Here is a 17,933-nt window from a genome sequence, read left to right on the forward strand (position 1 = left end):
CCCAGACCTTGACCACCTCATGGTATTCCAAAAAGTGCAGCAGTCCCGGGCCCAACAGAAGGCCACATATGATGCTCATGCCACGGATTTACCTGAGCTGGCTCCGGCCGATCATGTTCGCGTCCAGTTGCCTGAGGGCGGTTGGTCAGCCACAGCTGTTGTTGTCAATCAAGTTACCCCGAGGTCTTTCATTGTTCGTATGGCTGATGGCTCCCTGCTACGGCACAACAGACGGGCATTGCGAAGAGTTCCACGCCCACCACCTGACCGCAGTGCTCCGCCGGCTATCATGCTTCCTCCGGACGTACCCTGCCACGAGGCCACTGATCTGCCAGCGATCCTGCCGGCCCACGCGACCACCGCAATGGCAGCGATCCCACCTCTCCACGTGCAGGCGGCTCCTGATCCACCTCTGCGGCGATCAACAAGAATTCGTCGCCCGCCACAAAGACTAAATCTGTAGACTTAACTTTTGTAAATTTTTGTGACTGAATCCATCGACTTAACTCTTGTAAATATTGTTTAGTTTGCCATGTATCTGCACTATCGACACCTTCCCATGTATATATGTTTGTTCAAGCACTGTTTGTATATAGTCAGGCATACCTATATATACATACCTCAGTATTTATTTAACTCAAAAAAAAGGGGGGAGATGTCATAATATCCACTCATGTATATACTGAGACGCAGACAGGCAGTCATTGACACACAGGATGACCAGTAAGCATACAACACAGCACAGCCAATCACCAGACAGGACACTACCGCTATAAAGCCAGAGGGCACTAGGTTTCCCGCTCTCTCGGGACCCAGCTGCTGAGACAGTCAGAGTCCACGAGCTAGCAAGCACAAACACCATGCGGTAGCTAGTAAGTCTGGCCAGGCTACTACAAGGTCACTAGCCAGATCAGTATAGTGTCGACCCACAGCTGAATATGTACAGCAGATCATCTAGTTGAATAAAACAGTGTTGGATCTTCTCCTGTGTTAGACGTCTGTTTCTAGCTTCCCTGCATCGAGTGCAGTCCACATCGAACCAACCTGCCAAACACATCAGCTATCTATCCCAGTCTCTCTCTCTCTGTCTCCCACTATCTCTTTCTCACTCTGTCTATCCCGTCTCTCTCTCTCCTCTCTCTCTCTCTGTCTCCCGCTGTGTCTCTCCCCCCTTTGTCTATTTTGCTGTCTCCCTCTCTCTGTCTATCCTGCTGGCTCTCTCTCTCTGTCTCCTGCTGTCTCTCTCTGTCTCCTGCTGTCTTCCTCTGTCTATCCTGTTGTCTCTCTCTCTCTGTCTCCTGCTGGCTCTCTCTGTCCATCTTGCTGGCTCTCTCTCTCTTTCTGTCTCTTGCTGTGTCTCTCTGTCTATCCCGATGTCTCTTTCTCCCGCTGTCTCTCTCTCTGACTATCCCGCTGTCTCTCTCTGACTAGCCTGCTGTCTCTCTCTCTCTCTCTCTATCTCTGTCTCTCTCTGTCTCCTGCTGTCTCTCTCTGTCTCCTGCTGCCTCTCTCTCTTTCTGTCTGTCCTGCTTTTTCTCTCTCTCTGTCTGTCTATCCCACTGACTCTCTGTCTCTCTCTGTCTATCCCCCTGGCTATTTCTCTGTATATCCCACATATATCTCTCTCTCTGTCTAGCTATCCTGTTGTCTCTATCTCTCTCCATCTCTCTGTCTCCCGCTATCTCTCTGTCTCTCTGTCTGTCCCACTACTTCTCTCTTTCTGTCTGTCTATCTTGTTGTCTCTATCTCTCTGTCTCCTGTTATCTCTCTCTGTCTATCCCACGGTCTCTCTGTCTATCCCGCTGTCTGTCTCTGTCTCCCGCTCTCCCTCTCTTTCTGTCTCCCACCATCTCTCTTTCTGTCTCCCACCGTCTCTCTGTCTGTCTCTTGCTGTCGACCCCGCTGTCTCTGTCTATCCCACTGTCTCTCTGTCTGTCTGTCTATCCTGTTATCTCTATCTCTCTCCATCTCTGTCTCCTGCTGTCGCTCTCTCTCTTGTCTGTCTATCTCGCTGTCTGTCTCTGTCTCACGCTGTTTATCCCGCTGCCCTTCTCTCAGTCTATCCCAGTGTCTCCCTCCCGCTGTCTATCCTGCTGTCTCTCTCTCTCTGTCTGTCTATGTCGCTGTCTCTCTGTCCGTCTATCTCGCTGTCTCTCTGTCTGTCTGTCTATCCTGTTGCCTCTATCTCTCTCCATCTCTGTCTCCCGCTGTCGCCCTCTCTCTTGTCTGTCTATCCCGCTCTCTGTCTCTGTCTCACGTTATTTTTCCCGCTGTCTCTCTCTGTCCGTCTATCTCGATGCCTCCCTGTCTATCCCAGTGTCTCTCTCTGTCTATCCCAGTTGTAGTGATCTTTACATGGGTATGTACATCAGGGGTTAATGGGGAATTGAAAGATCACTAGGGGGCAGCACTGGCGGATATAAAAGCAGATGCAAGTGGCTCTCTGCCTCTCTTGGTGATTAGACTGTGACGAGAGCAGGAGCATAGATCTAGCTCAGGACTACTAGTGTGGTCAGACATAGCTACTGTATATAAACGTTGTAACCTATCTACTGGTATTGATCTTAAAGTAAGAACTCATGCAGTTGTTAAATTCTGTTCCTCAATAAACCTTTCAATACCTCTGGATGGCTTTGAGCTTTCTTCATCAAGGTGCAGAAAGCCTCTTCAACAACTGGATTGAGTAACGCATGTTACATACAGTAGTGCTACCAAACACACTACAGTAAGGTAACAAAAGATGGTACCAGGCTGGCTTTAAATAAACACTCCAATTAGATTAGGTTAGAGAAAAGAAAAAGAACAGAAATTAAAGTACCAACCGCTCGACTGTGGAAGACTTCGCAGCATTTGGATCCTAGACAACCAACCGACGCGATGGAACACGTGTAGGCTCTACGGCAGCTGAAAACTACCGGTAACTTAAATAGTAACTGGACAATGTTTAAACAACAATTCCAAATATACATTCAGCTACTGACTTAAACACAGCCTCCGATGAGGGCAAGATTGCGCTGCTACTAGCAAGGGCAGGCCAGCAAGCTGTAGACATTTATAACTCTTTCACTGACATTGAAAATGAAGACAAAACAACATTTCAAGGCATACTCGCAAAATTTGAAGAACACAGTAAAACACAGTGTAATGAAATCCTGGAAACCTACGCAACAGGTTCCAAAAAACGGCGAGACGATCTCTAATTTTGTCACAGATCTCAGATTAATAACACAAGGCTGTAACTATGCTGATTTAACAGATTCCATCATCAGAAATCAATTAATCTATGGACTCTCTGATGAACACTTAAGGGAATCACTAATGCAACAAAATGATCTAACTCTAAAAACCACCACAGCAAAGTGCACAGCGCAAGAACAAAAGAAACAGCAGTACCTTGAGTTTCTTCAGAAAAAAAACGAGGAGAAATTCCTCCACGAGGTGGAAGAAGTTAAAATGGTGTCTTCTCCTCACAGGCATCTTCTTCCGGCCGCCGGCTCCAATTCAAATATGTACGCGTATGTGCACAGTCAAGAGAGACGCGACCCGGCGAGATCCCGTTCTGTGCATGCTCAAGAAGCTGTGCATGCACACTACGCAAAACACCAGAGGAGTGATTCGCGCATGCGCAATCGCTTCCTACGCATGACGTAACGTCATGCAGTGCTACCGCTGTGGCAACGCCCACTTAAAAGGGAAATGTCCTGCACTAGAGAAAAGATGTTTAAAGTGCTCCAAACTGAATCATTTTGCCTCCCAGTGTAAGTCAGCAGCAAAATATCACTGCCCAACACAGAAACTTGCAAACTTCAAGGTTCGCACAGTGGATACAATGGAAAACCAAACACCCGAAGAAAATTTTTCTGACCACGAAAGTTTCCACTCCTGGGAGAACACTTACTTCGTCGGAATAATAGATTCGGCAGAGGAACTTCAAGCGCCGACCACGAATCCTCAATACATTAATGCCATTGACTCCAAAAGTGAATGGAATGCCACAGTGCAAGGGAACAACTTCCCAATTACGTTCAAGCTTGACACGGGAGCGTCCACAAACCTGATGACAAGCAAAGATCTCGCATCCATCCCAGGGACACACGAGGTGATACCTGCTGCATGCAAGTTAAAAGACTACAATGGCAACCAGATCACCTCAAGAGGATCATGCCACCTACAAGTAGTCAATAAGAGGGTCACGAAAGGACTACGCTTCGAGATCGTGGATGACAAAAAGACGTTGCGGTTAGGTGCTCAAGCCTGCAAGGATTTGCAGCTGGTCCAAAGAATATTCATGCAGACGAATGACTCATCACGACTAGACAATGACATCCAGCTGCTGCTCAGCGAGTATCCTGACGTCTTTTGTGGCCTGAGTACGTTACCTTACAAATACAAAATCCTGCTCAAGGAAGATGCAAAACCTGTCGTTCATCCACCTTGCGGGACAGGCTAAAATCAGAGCTCCTACGCCTACAATCTCAAGGCATAATATCAAAGGTCACACAGCCGACCGGCTGGGTCAGCTTGCTGGTGTGTGTCAAGAAACCATCAGGTGACCTCGGAATCTGTTTAGATCCCAAAGATCTGAACAAAAACATTTGCAGGGAACACGACCCCATCCCCAAGCGAGAGGAGATAACAAGTGAAATGGCAAACGCTCGCATCGTCACCAAACTTGATGCTTCCCAACGCTTCTGGCAGATGCAGCTCGACGATCCCAGCAGACTGTTGTGTACGTTCAACACGCCGTTTGGACGACACTGCTATAATCGCATGTCTTTCGGGATCATCTCCGCATCCGAAATCTTTCACAGAGTCATGGAGCAGATGGCGGAGGGCATTGAAGGTGTCAGAGTATATGTCGATGACATCATCATATGGTTAATGACAGAAGAAGACCACATTGCTCGATTAAGACAAATCTTCAAAAGAATTCACCAATTTGGGTTGAAACTTAACCAAGTGCACCTTCGCACGCTCATCTCTGACCTTCCTGGGTGACACTATATCAGCGCAAGGGTTGAGGCCGGATAATGAAAAGATCACGGCAATCCAGAACATGCAGCAGCCAAGAGACAAGAAAGCTGTGTTCAGGTTTCTTGGATTCATCAACTTCCTAGGCAAGTTTATACCAAACTTATCAACAAGGATGTCAGCATTACGAAGCGTGACAAGGACGGACACAGAGTTTGCCTGGACTCCACGCCACCAAGAAGAGTGGGTGGGTCTAAAGCACCAATTGATGGCAGCTCCAACTCTGAAATTCTTCGACCCAACAAAACCCACAAAGATCTCCACCGACGCCAGTCAACATGGAATTGGTGCGGTACTCCTCCAACAGGATGACCAATCGGACTGGGTCCCAGTTGCATACGCGTCTCGAGCGATGACCGCCACAGCGTGCAGGTATGCACAGATAGAGAAGGAGTGCTTGGGGCTGATCACAGTTGTAACAACATTTCACCACGATGTGTACGGCCTTCCCACGGTCCTAGTTGAGACTGATCACAGATCGCTGGTCAACATAATTGAAAAAAATCTCAATGATATGACGCCGCGCCTACAACGCCTGATGATGAAGCTGGGGAGGTATGACTTCACACTGGTCTACATTCCTGGGAAGGACCTCATCTTGGCTGACACACTGTCCCGAGCCATTGACACTGGCAGCTCACCTCCTGCATCCATTGACGATGCAGAAGCTCAAGCACAGTTGTGCAGAGAGACTCTCCCGGCATCTGACGAGAAGCTGGAGCAAATTCGTCTGGCGACACGAGAAGATGCGACCTTGCTCCAGGTCATGCACAACCTTCAGCATGGCTGGCCAAAAGGTCGGTGCCCGCAGTTCCAAAACATCAAAACTGAACTGTCAGTAGTGGACGGATTAATATTGAGAAATGACAGAATCGTCATTCCACTAACGCTCAGGTCAGACATGCTCCGCAGGATTCACGTGGGACATCTCGGAATCGGAAAACGCAAAAGAAGAGCAAGGCAATCTGTGTACAGGCCTGGGATAACTGAGGACATTACAAACATGTTACTCACATGTGACACGTGTCAAAAACATCAACCGGCACAATGCAAGGAGCCACTCCAGCAGCATGAGACGGCTACGTCACCGTGGAACAAAGTTGGCATCGATTTGTTTCACTCCATGGGTCAAAACTATGTTCTTATCATTGATTAATACTCCAACTTTCCGGAAGTAATGAAACTCCCGAATCTCACGTCCGCATCAGTTATCAAAGCCTGCAAGGAAACATTCTCGAGGCATGGTATTCCACAAACAGTCATGTCCGATAATGGTCTTTGCTTTGCAAGCTGGGAGTGGACGGAATTCTCCAGGAAATACAACTTTAAACACGTGACATTGAGTCCACACTTTGCCCAATCCAACGGCAGAGTAGAGAAAGGTGGACACATTATCAAACTGACTCGAATTCCGACATACACTTGGCTCTATTATCATACAAATCATCACCGTTGAGCTCAGGGCTATCACCAGCTCAAATGCTCTTCAATCGAGATGTGAGAACAACGCCACCAGTGTTACGCTTCAGCAATCCGGATCACTCACAAGAGCTTGACAAGCTACGACACCAACATCACAAACAAAAGTAGCACTATGGCCGGCATGCAAAATCGCTGCAACCATTAGCGGTCATGACATGGTTCGACTGCGACACCCAGGTGGAGGATGGTCCAACGCAGCAACAGTGCTATGATAAGCAGCGCCACGATCATACATTGTAAAGTCCGACGAAGGCGTGGTGTTCAGATGCAATCGACAAGACCTGCTAAAGGTTCCACTTCCTGAACCTGTCTTTCAGACATTAAATCTACAGGACTCACTCACTCGACAACACTTGACACCATCAGCCGGTGAACAGATGGACATTAAAACCTCAGGGTCTCCATGCTGTCATGTGAGAGTGCCTTTAAGAAATGGATGTTTACGCAATGTACCTTTAAGAAATGCAGTGATGTCAGAGTGTGGGTGGAGCTTGGTTTTAGTTCAGCCATTTTGCAGTTTAGTTTTTTGTGAAAGAGCTTGGGTGTGTGTCTGTGTTTGCAGTGAGCTGGATCTGCTGTGATCTCTGCCATGAAAGACTATCTCTGGATCATTTGGGTGATTTAAACTCATAATAGTAAAGCCTTTAACCTGATGTGTTTCTGTTTGAAGGTGTTAAGTCTCTCTTGAATGTTGAAAGGATTAACTGAAGGATTATTTAGAGTTGTAAAATTTTCGGGGTTATCTTTGAAGTAAGGGGTGTTAAGAGATCCAATGTTTATTTAAGAGATGAAGTTGAGTTCATGGAATAAACATTGTTTTGTGTTTAAAAACCCACGTGTCCATAATTGTAATCCCACACCTAAAGAACAAGCCGTGTGCAGGAAAAGCAACAATAGCATTAAAGGGGGAGGTTGGTTGAACTCCATGATACATTTTGGGGTTCTGAAAACGCCTCACCCATAACAATGCCCACTTAGGAGATCAACTCGAATCAGACGCACACCCAACCGTCTGAACCTGTGAACATTGGACTGATGCAATCATTGATTTCTGTAATACATTTGCACACGATACCAACTATGTTTGTTCCATTCTAGTAACAACACTGAAACTATGTAAAAAAAAGGAAAAAAGGGGGGATGCAGTGATCGTTACATGGATATGTACATAAGGGGTTAATGGGAAATTGAACGAACACTAGGGGGTAGCACTGCAGGTATAAAAGCCAGCCGCAAGCGGCTCTTTGCCTCTCTTGGTGATTAGACTGTGACGAGAGCAGGAGCATAGATCTAGCTCAGGGCTACTAGTGTGGTCAGACACAGCTACTGTATATAAACGTTGTAACCTTTCTACTGGTATTGATCTGAAAGTAAGAACTCATGCAGTTGTTAAATTCTGTTACTCAATAAACCTTTCACTATCTCTGGACGACTTTGAGCTTTCTTCATCAAGATGCAGAAAGCCTCTGACGCAACTGGATTGAGTAACGCATGTTACATACAGTAGTGCTACCAAACACACTACAGTAAGGTAACAAATGACCAGTGTCTCTCTCTGTCTCCCCCTGTCTATCCCGCTGTCTCTCTCTCTGTCTATCCCGCTGTCTCTCTCTCTGTCTATCCCGCTGTCTCTCTCTCTGTCTATCCCGCTGTCTCTCTCTCTGTCTATCTCGATTTCTCTCTGTCTGTCTATCCCGCTGTCTCTCTGTCTGTCTATCCCGCTGTCTCTCTGTCTGTCTATCCCGCTGTCTCTCTGTCTGTCTACCCACTGTGTCTCTGTCTGTCTATCCCGCTGTCTCTCTGTCTGTCTATCCCGCTGTCTCTCTCTCTGTCTATCCCGCTGTCTCTCTCTCTGTCTATCTCGCTGTCTCTCTGTCTATCTCAGTGTCTCTCTCTGTCTCCCACTGTCTATCCCGCTGTCTCTCTCTCTCTGTTTATCCCGCTGTCTCTCTCTGTCTATCCCGCTGTCTCTCTCTGCCTATCCCGCTGTCTCTCTCTGTCTATCCCGCTGTATCACTCTCTGTCTATCCCGTTGTCTCTCTCTGTCTATCCCGCTGTCTCTCTCTGTCTATCACGCTGTCTCTCTCTGTCTATCCCGCTGTCTCTCTCTGTCTATCCCGCTGTCTCACTCTCTGTCTATCCCGTTGTCTCTCTCTGTCTCTCTCTGTCTATCCCGCTGTCTCTCTCTCTGTCTATCCCGCTGTCTCTCTCTGGCTATCCCGCTATTTCTCTGTGTCTATCCCGCTGTCTCTCTCTGTGTCTATCCCGCTGTCTCTCTGTGTCTATCCCGCTGTCTCTCTCTCTCTCTGTCTATCCCGCTGTCTCTCTCTCTGTCTATCCCGCTGTCTCTCTCTGTCTATCCTGTTGTCTCTATCTCTCTCCAGCTCTCTGCCTCCCGCTGTCACTCTCTCTGCCTCTCTCTCTCTGTCTCCCGCTGTCTCTCTCTCTCTGTCTCCCGCAATCCCTCTCTCTCTGTCTATCCCGCTTCTCCCCCTCTCTCTCTCTATCTCCCGCCATCTCTCCCTCTATCCTACTTTCTCTCTGTATCCCCCGCTGTCTCTCTCTCTGTCGATCCCGCTGTGTCTCTCTCTCTCTCTGTCTATCCCGCTTCTCCCCCTCTCTCCATCTCCCGCTGTCTCTCTCTCTGTCAATCCTGCTGTCACTCTTTCGCTCCCCTTCTCTCTGTCTCCCGCTGTCTCACTCTCCTCTGTCTTTCCCATTGTCCCTTTCTCTCTCTTCTGTCTATCCTGCTGTCTCTCTCCCCTCTCTCTCAAACTGTGTCTCTCCCCTTATCTATCTCTCAAGCTGTCTCTCTCTCTGTCTGTCCCTCTCTCTGTCTGTCTGTCTCTCTTTCTGTCTGTCCCTCTCTGTCTGCCACTCCCTCTTTCCGCCCACTCCCCCCCCCCCCCCCCACCCCCCCCCCCCCCGCCCCCCCTTGCGCTTCCGCTCACCTCTTTCCGCAGGACAGGCCGTTGAACTTGCAGTCAAACACAAAGTCTGCAATGCGCGCATCATCATGAGCTCCCTGTGTGCTGGGCACCCGTGTCATGACGTTGACATAGTGAAAGGTGTACCACTCGCGCACTGCATCCACTCCGGACGAGTGCCAGTTGTAGAAGCAATCATCTCCGCTCTCGTTACACTGAAAAAGAGCATGGGTTAGAGTCACCTAACATCAGTCAGTGTGAGGGGAGAGCACCTTTCACACCATGAGGAGGAGAATCCAACTCATCCCACGCAAGCGAGCTCAGGGGAGCCAGAACAAGGGGGGGGGAAAAAAAACTGTGATGCCGCGCCATCCTACCGAGTCAAAGACCATAAGACCATAAGATATAGGAGCAGAATTAGGCCACTCGGCCCATCGAGTCTGCTCCGCCATTCAATCATGGCTGATATTTTCTCATCTTCATTCTCCTGCCTTCTCCCCATAATCCCTGATCCCCTTATTAATCAAGAACCTATCTATCTCTGTTTTAAAGCCACTCAGTGATTTGGCCTCCACAGCCTTCTGCGGCAAAGAGTTCCACAGATTCACCACCCTCTGGCTGAAGAAATTCCTCCTCATCTCTGTTTTAAAGGATTGCCCCTTTAGTCAGAGATTGTGTCCTCTGCTTCTAGTTTTTCCTACAAGTGGAAACATCCTCTCCACGTCCACTCTATCCAGGCCTCGCAGTATCCTGTAAGTTTCAATCAGATCCCCCCACATCCTTCTAAACTCCAACGAGTACAGACCCAGAGTCCTCAAACGTTCCTCATACAACAAGCTCTTCATTCCAGGGATGATTCTTGTGAACCTCCTCTGGACCCTTTCCAAGGCCAGCACATCCTTCCTTAGATACGGGGCCCAAAACTGCTCTCATACTCCAAATGGGGTCTGACCAGAGCCTTATACAGCCTCAGAAGTACATCCCTGGTCGTGTATTCTAGCCCTCTTGACAGGAATTCTAATGTTGCATTTGCGTTCTTAACTGCCGACCGAACCTGCACGGTAACCTGAAGAGAATCGTGAACAAGGACTCTCAAGTCCCCTTGTGCTTCTGATTTCCGAAGCATTTCCCCATTTAGAAAATAGTCTATGCCTAAATTCCTCCTTCCAAAGTGCATAACCTCACACTTTTCCACATTGTATTTCATTTGCCACTTCATTGCCCACTCTCCTAGCCTGTCCAAGTCCTTCTGCAGCCCCCTTGCTTCCTCAATACGACCTGTCCCTCTACAGATCTTTATATCATCCGCAAGCTTAGCAACAGTGCCTTCAGTTCCTTCTACCAGATCATTAATGTATATTGTAAAAAGTTGTGGTCCCAGCACCGACCCCTGAGGCATACCACTAGTCACCAGCTGCCACCCTGAAAAAGACCCCGATATCCCCACTCTCTGCCTTCTGCCAGTCAGCCAATCCTCTATCCATGCCAGGATCTTACCCTTAACACCATGGCCTCTTAACTTATTTAACAGTCTCCCATGCGGCACCTTGTCAAAGGCCTTCCGGAAATCTAAATAAATCACGTCCACTGGTTCTCCTTTGTCTAACTTCCTTGTTACCTCCTCAAAGAACAGATTTGTCAGACACGACCTCCCTTTGACAAAGCCGTGCTGACTCAGTCCTACTTTACCATGCACTTCCAAGTGCTTTGTGACCTCATAGATAGAAGAGAGAATCTTCATTTTCATAGAATTTACAGTGCAGAAGGAGGCCATTCGGCCCATTGCGTCTGCACCGGCTCTTGGAAAGAGCACCCTACCCAAGCCCACACCACCCTATCCCCATAACCCAGTAACCCCATTCAACCAACAATCTTCAATCTTTAATAACAGACTCTAAAATCTTACCAATGACTGAAGTCAGGCTAACCGGCCTATAATTTCCCGTCTTCTGCCTCCCTCCCTTCTTAAACAGGGGTGTTACATTAGCCACTTTCCAGTCCTCTGGGACCCTTCCTGCCTCCAGTGATTCCCGAAAGACCATCACCAATACCTCCACAATTTCCTCAGCTATCTCTTTTAGGACCCTGGGGTGTAGTCCATCCGGTCCAGGTGAATTATCCACCTTCAGACCTTTCAGTTTCCCCAGTACCTTCTCCTTAGTAAGGATCACTGCACTCACCTCTGCCCCTGGTTCTCCTGCCTCCTGGTTCTCCTGGAGCTCTGGCATCCCACTGGTGTCTTCCACCGTGAAGACTGATGCAAAGTAACTATTCAGTTTCTCTGCCATTTCTTTGTTTCCTATTATTACTTCTCCAGCCACATTTTCCAGTGGTCCAATGTCTATTTTTGCCTCTCTCTTACCTTTTAAATATTGAAAAAAATTCTTCCTATCTTCCTTTGTATTACTAGCTACCTTGCATTCATACTTCATCGTCTCCCCCCTTATTGCTTTTTTAGTTGTCCTCTGCTCACTTTTACAGGCTTCCCAACCCTCTGGTTTCCCACTAATGCTCGCCACTTTGTATGCTTTTTCTTTAGCCTTTATGCTGTCCTTGACATTCCTCGTCAGCCATGGCTGCCTTGTCCTCCCCTTAACAGGATTCCTTCTCCTTGGGATGAATTTCTGTTGTACCTCCCTAATAACCCCCCCGAAACTCCTGCCATTGCTGTTCCACTGTCTTCCCTGCTAGGCTCGCCTTCCAATCAACTCTGGCCAGCTCCTCCCTCATGTATTTGTAGTTACCCTTATTTAATTGTAATACCGTCACATCTGATTCCAGCTTCTCCCTCTCAAACTGCAGGGTAAATTCTATCATATTGTGGTCACTGCTTCCTAAGGGTTACTTCACCTTCAGTTCCCTAATCAGATCTGCCTTATTACACATCACCAAATCCAGAATTGCCTGTTCCCATTAGGCTCTGTCACAAGCTGCTCCAAAAAAAATCTCTTAGACATTCCACACATTTCTTTTCTTGGGATCCACTACCAATCTGATTTTCCCAGTCCACCTGCATATTGAAGTCCCCCATGATTATTGTAATATCGCCGTTTTTACATGCCTTTTTTAATAGCCAATGGAAATTGTCTGGGAGCACACTGACCAGCCCCATCGTGGTTTCCATGCCCCCCCAACCCCCCCCCCCCCCCCCCCCCCCCCCACCACAGCCGACAGCATGTCAACAACCCAGTCACACCTACCCACCCTCCCCGGCTCACCAGCTCAAAACCGATCTTCCAGGAGCTATTCCGGCTCAGAGGGGGGTTGTGGAGCCAGGCGCTGAGGCTGCTGCCGTTGCCCCTACCCAGGGCCCGTCTGCCGCCGATCTCCAGCGTGGGCTGGTGCTGCCTCCCGGCTTCGAGCAGCCGCAGGCCTAGCTGGTGCGGGAAAAAACCCCGACGGCGGGGTGAGGGACGAGGCAGACGGTCCCCCTTGCGGGCCGGGGACTTGTAGCCATAGAGAGTGTAGAGAGCTTCCTCTGTCATGTGGTCCAGTTCACAAAGATCCTCTTGGACATTCTTGTATCTGGAAATGCAGAGATCAACCAATTAAAACGCTTTGGAAAGTGTCGAGGGAGCTTTACTCTTTATCTAACCCCATGCTGTACCTGTCCTGGGAGTGTTTGATGGCGACAGTGTAGAGGGAGCTTCACTCTGTATCTAACCCCGTGCTGTACCTGTCCTGGGAATGTTTGATGGGGACAGTGTGGAGGGAGATTTACTCTTTATCTAACCCCATGCTGTACCTGTCCTGGGAGTGTTTGATGGGGACAGTGTAGAGGGAGCTTTACTCTGTATCTAACCCCGTGCTGTACCTGTCCTGGGAGTGTTTGATGGGTACAGTGTAGAGGGAGCTTTACTCTGCATCTAAACCCCGAGCTGTACCTGTCCTGGGAGTGTTTGATGGGGACAGTGTAGAGGGAGCTTTACTCTGTATCTAACCCTGTGCTGTACCTGTCCTGGGAGTGTTTGATGGGGACAGTGTAGAGGGAGCTTTACTCTGTATCTAACCCCATGCTGTACCTGTCCTGGGAGTGTTTGATGGGGACAGTGTAGAGGGAGCTTTACTCTGTATCTAACCTCGTGCTGTACCTGTCCTGGGAGTGTTTGATGGGGACAGTGTAGAGGGAGCTTTCCTCTGTATCTAACCCCGTGCTGTACCTGTCCTGGGAGTGTTTGATGGGGACAGTGTAGAGGGAGCTTTACTCTGTATCTAACCCCGTGCTGTCCCTGTCCTGGGAGTGTTTGATGGGGACAGTGTCGAGGGAGCTTTACTCTGTACATAACCCTGTGCTGTACCTGTCCTGGGAGTGTTTGATGGGGACAGTGTCGAGGGAGCTTTACTCTATCTAACCCTGTGCTGTACCTGTCCTGGGAGTGTTTGATGGGGACAGTGTAGAGGGAGCTTTACTCTGTATCTAGCCCCGTGCTGTACCTGTCCTGGGAGTGTTTGATGGGGACAGTGTCGAGGGAGCTTTACTCTATCTAACCCCGTGCTGTACCTGTCCTGGGAGTGTTTGATGGGGACGGTGTAGCGGGAGCTTTACTCTGTATCTAATCCCGTACTGTACCTGTCCTGGGAGTGTTTGATGGGGACAGTGTAGAGGGAGCTTTACTCTGTATCTAACCCTGTGCTGCACCTGTCCTGGGAGTGTTTGATGGGGACAGTGTAGAGGGAGCTTTACTCTGTATCTAACCCCGTGCTGTATCTGCCCTCGGAGTGTTTGATGGGTGAGTTACCCTCAATAATGATGCTTAGAGATTAAACTGTAAAGAAGACTTTATTAGGCTAATAACTATGCTACAGATTTGGACGAGAGCTGACTGCTATACAGACCATGAGGCAGGCCTTTATGTATGGCTCCCAGATGGGCGGAGCCAGAGGCGGAGTCCCCAGGGTTCCAAGCCTGGTCTTAAAGGGGACATCACCTTACATGATGATAAGGCAGTAACCGTTCATCACATTCACCCCCTGTTTAAAAAGGAGTCCGGCGGGGGTGAAGTGCCATCATAGGTCCATCCGTCTCGGCGGCCGGATCGTCCTCCTCGATCTCCTCAGTTCGGGCGGTGGTGCGGCGGGCACGGACGTCCCGGTTGAGGGCACATCCGGGAGCACAGCGGTCGGAGCTTCGGTCCGGGTCGGGGCAGAGGAACTAGGCAGGGCCGGGGGTAGCGGAGCCGGCGCCGGCGGGGTGTGTAAAGGGGGGGCGCATGGTAGGAGCTCACCAACGGGTGATAGGGCCGGAAGGGGGTGTGTTGTAGGGGGCGACGGGTCCTGCAGGGGAGCGGCGCGGGAAGGGGCGTCTGTGGTGGAGGATCCAGCGGGCGCCAGATCCCGGAGGGAAGCCGTATCTTGCCTGCCGTCGGAGTACTCCACGTAGGTGTAACTGGGGTTGGCGTGGAGCAGTCGGACCTTTTCAACTAGGGGGTCCGTTTTATGGCTCCTCGCGTGCCTCGGGAGACGAACAGGTCCCGGAGCCGTCAGCCAAGGTGGAAGCGAGACCCCGGAGGTAGACTTCCTGGGGAAGAGAAACAATCGCTCATGAGGGGTCTCATTTGTGGCCGTGCAGAGGAGTTACCTAATGGAGTGTAGGGCATCGGGTAGGACCTCCTGCCAGCGGGTCGTTGGGAGATTTCTCGACCGCAGGGCCAGAAGGACAGCCTTCCACACGGTCGCGTTCTCCCTCTCCACCTGCCCGTTTCCCCCTGGGTTATAGCTGGTCGTTCTGCTCCAGGCGATGCCTTTGCTGAGCAGATACTGGCGCAGTTCATCGCTCATGAACGATGTACCCCGGTCGCTGTGGATATAAGCAGGGAAACCGAACAGGGTGAAGATGCTGTGCAGTGCCTTAATCACCGTGGCTGAGGTCATGTCGGTGCAGGGAATGGCGAATGGGAAACGGGAGAACTCATCGATCATGGTGAGGAAATAGGCATAACCGTTGGTGGACGGGAGGGGCCCCTTGAAGTCCACGCTCAGTCGCTCAAAGGGGCCCGAGGCCTTCACGAGCCGAACCTTGTCTGGCCGATAGAAGTGCGGTTTGCACTCCGCACAGACCTGGCAGGCCCTGACCATGGCCTTGACCTCCTTGGTTGAGTAAGGTAGGTTGCGGGACTTGATGAAATGGACGAGCCGGGTAACCCCTGGGTGGCAGAGGTCATTGTGGATGACTTGCAGGCGGTCCTCCTGCGCATTGGCGCATGTGCCGCGGGACAGGGCACCTGGGGACTCGTTGAGCTCCCCTGGACGATACTTGATATCGTACGAGTAGGTGGAGAGTTCGATCCTCCACCTCAAAATTTTATCGTTTTTTATTTTGCCCCGTAGCGTGTTATCGAACATATAGGCGACCGACCGTTGGTCGGTGACGAGGGTAAACCTCCTCCCGGCGAGGTAGTGTCTCCAGCGCCACACAGCCTCCACAATGGCTTGTGCCTCCTTTTCGACTGCAGAGTGTCGAATCTCGGAGGCGGTGAGGGTTCGGGAGAAGAACGCTACTGGTCTGCCTCCTTGATTGAAGGTAGCAGCCAGGGCGATGTCTGATGCATCGCTCTCTACCTGGAAAGGGATGGTTTCGTCCACCGCGTGCATGGCGGCCTTGATGATGTCGGCCTTGATGCGGTTGAAGGCCAATTGAGCCTCAGCCGAGAAGGGAAAAGTGGTGGTCTTTAGGAGTGGGCGGGCTTTGTCCGCATACTTGGGGACCCACTGGGCGTAATAGGAGAAAAGCCCCACGCACCGTTTGAGGGCCTAGAGGCTGCGGGGGAGAGGGAGTTCCTTAAGGAGGCGCATGCGGTCGGGGTCGGGACCTAGGACCCCGTCTTCCACGACATAGCCGAGGATGGCCAGCCGGGTGGTGTGGAAAACGCATTTGCCCTCGTTATAGGTCAGGTTAAGGGCTCGGGCGGTCTGGAGGAACTTTTTGAGGTTAGCGTCATGGTCCTGCTGATCATGGCCGCAGATGGTGACATTGTCCAAGTACGGGTATGTAGCCCGCAAACCGTACTGGTCCACCATTTGGTCCATTGCCCTTTGGAAGACGGAGACCCCATTTGTGACACCAAAGGGAACCCTGAGGAAGTGGAAGAGCCGGCCGGCTGCTTCGAAGGCAGTATAGGGTCGGTCTTTTGGTCGGATGGGGAGCTGGTGGTAGGCAGATTTGAGGTCGACCGTGGAAAAGACTCGGTATTGGGCGATCCGATTTACCATTTCCGCGATGCGAGGAAGGGGGTACGCAACAAGCTGCGTGAATCGGTTTATGGTCTGGCTGTAATCCACGACCATCCGTTTCTTCTCCCCAGACCGGACTACCACCACTTGCGCTCTCCAAGGGCTGTTGCTAGCCTCGATGATCCCCTCTCCCAGTAAACGCTGGACCTCTGACTTGATACAAGCCATATCTTGGGCACTGTAGCGCCGGCTCCTGGTGGCGACGGGCTTACAGTCGGGAGTGAGGTTAGCGAATAGCGAGGGAGGTGCGACTTTCAGTGTCGCAAGGCAGCACACCGTGAGGCGGGGCAAGGGTCCGCCGAACTTCAGTGTCAGGCTTCGGTGGCTGCACTGGAAATCCAGTCCGAGCAGCAGGGGGGCACAGAGGTGAGGGAGGATATAAAATTTGAAACGGGTGTATTTGGCACCCTGGATCGAGAGATCCGCAATACAGTACCCCGTGATTTGTACCGAGTGGGACCCAGATGCGAGGGCTATGGTTTGGGATGTGGGATGGGTGCGTAGGGAGCAGCGCCTTACCGTTTCAGGGTGGATAAAGCTCTCCGTGCTCCCGGAGTAGAAGAGGCATGCAGTGTCGTGCCCGTTGACCTGGACCTGCATCATGGAGTTCTGCAGGTGTTTTGGCCGAGTTTGATCGAGGGTGATCGCACCCAGTCGCGGGTAGTCGGAGTCGTAAAATGGCCGCTGCCGTTGGTCGCACGTGTCGGGTCGAGAAGATGGCCGCCGACCAGATGGCCGCTCCCATGATTCGCACGAGGCTGATGACACGTCAGAAGAGGACGTGTCGGGTCGGTGCGCAGCAGCATTGCGAGGCCTGCGGGCCTGAGAGCCTGATGTTCGGGCCGGCTGTTCTTTGTTTTTCTGGCCCCTGGGTCTGGCCAGGCAGACCCTCGCAAAGTGCCCTTTCTTCCCGCAGTCGCTGCAGATCGCGGAGCGGGCTGGGCAGCGTGGGCATGGGTGCTGGCCCTGCCCGCAGAAGTAGCAAGGTGTGCCCCCATGGTGAGCGGGTCGCCGCGTGGCGCAGGCCTGTAATACGGGCGAGTCTGAGGAAGTCCGGGGGGGGCTGGCAGAGTCCGCGGGGTACGTACCCAAGTTATGTCGGGCCACCTCCAGCGAGGAGGCGAGCGTTAGCGTCTCCTGGAGGTCTTTTGCCTCCAGCAGCCGCTGCCGGATGTAGGTCGAGCGGATGCCGGACACAAAAGAATCTCTGATGTGCAGGTTCATATGGACTTCCCCTGTCACATCCTGATGGTCACAGTCCCT

General features: G+C 50.8%; 1 protein-coding gene across 2 annotated transcripts in view; it reads right to left on the reverse strand.

Moving 5' to 3' along the window:
- LOC140392888 (epithelial sodium channel subunit alpha-like) overlaps nucleotides 1–17,933 on the reverse strand; it is a 145,385-nt gene that overhangs the window by 91,320 nt on the left and 36,132 nt on the right. For both annotated transcript variants that reach the window (XM_072478650.1, XM_072478649.1), the window contains exons 3-4: nucleotides 12,659–12,965; nucleotides 9,465–9,655 (exon numbers count right to left, since the gene is read on the reverse strand). In XM_072478650.1, coding sequence (XP_072334751.1) covers nucleotides 9,465–9,655; nucleotides 12,659–12,965 — 498 coding nt within the window. The remainder of the gene's footprint in view (nucleotides 1–9,464; nucleotides 9,656–12,658; nucleotides 12,966–17,933) is intronic.

The sequence above is a fragment of the Scyliorhinus torazame genome, chromosome 16 (assembly GCF_047496885.1).
Source record: "Scyliorhinus torazame isolate Kashiwa2021f chromosome 16, sScyTor2.1, whole genome shotgun sequence".
Taxonomy (NCBI): domain Eukaryota; kingdom Metazoa; phylum Chordata; class Chondrichthyes; order Carcharhiniformes; family Scyliorhinidae; genus Scyliorhinus; species Scyliorhinus torazame.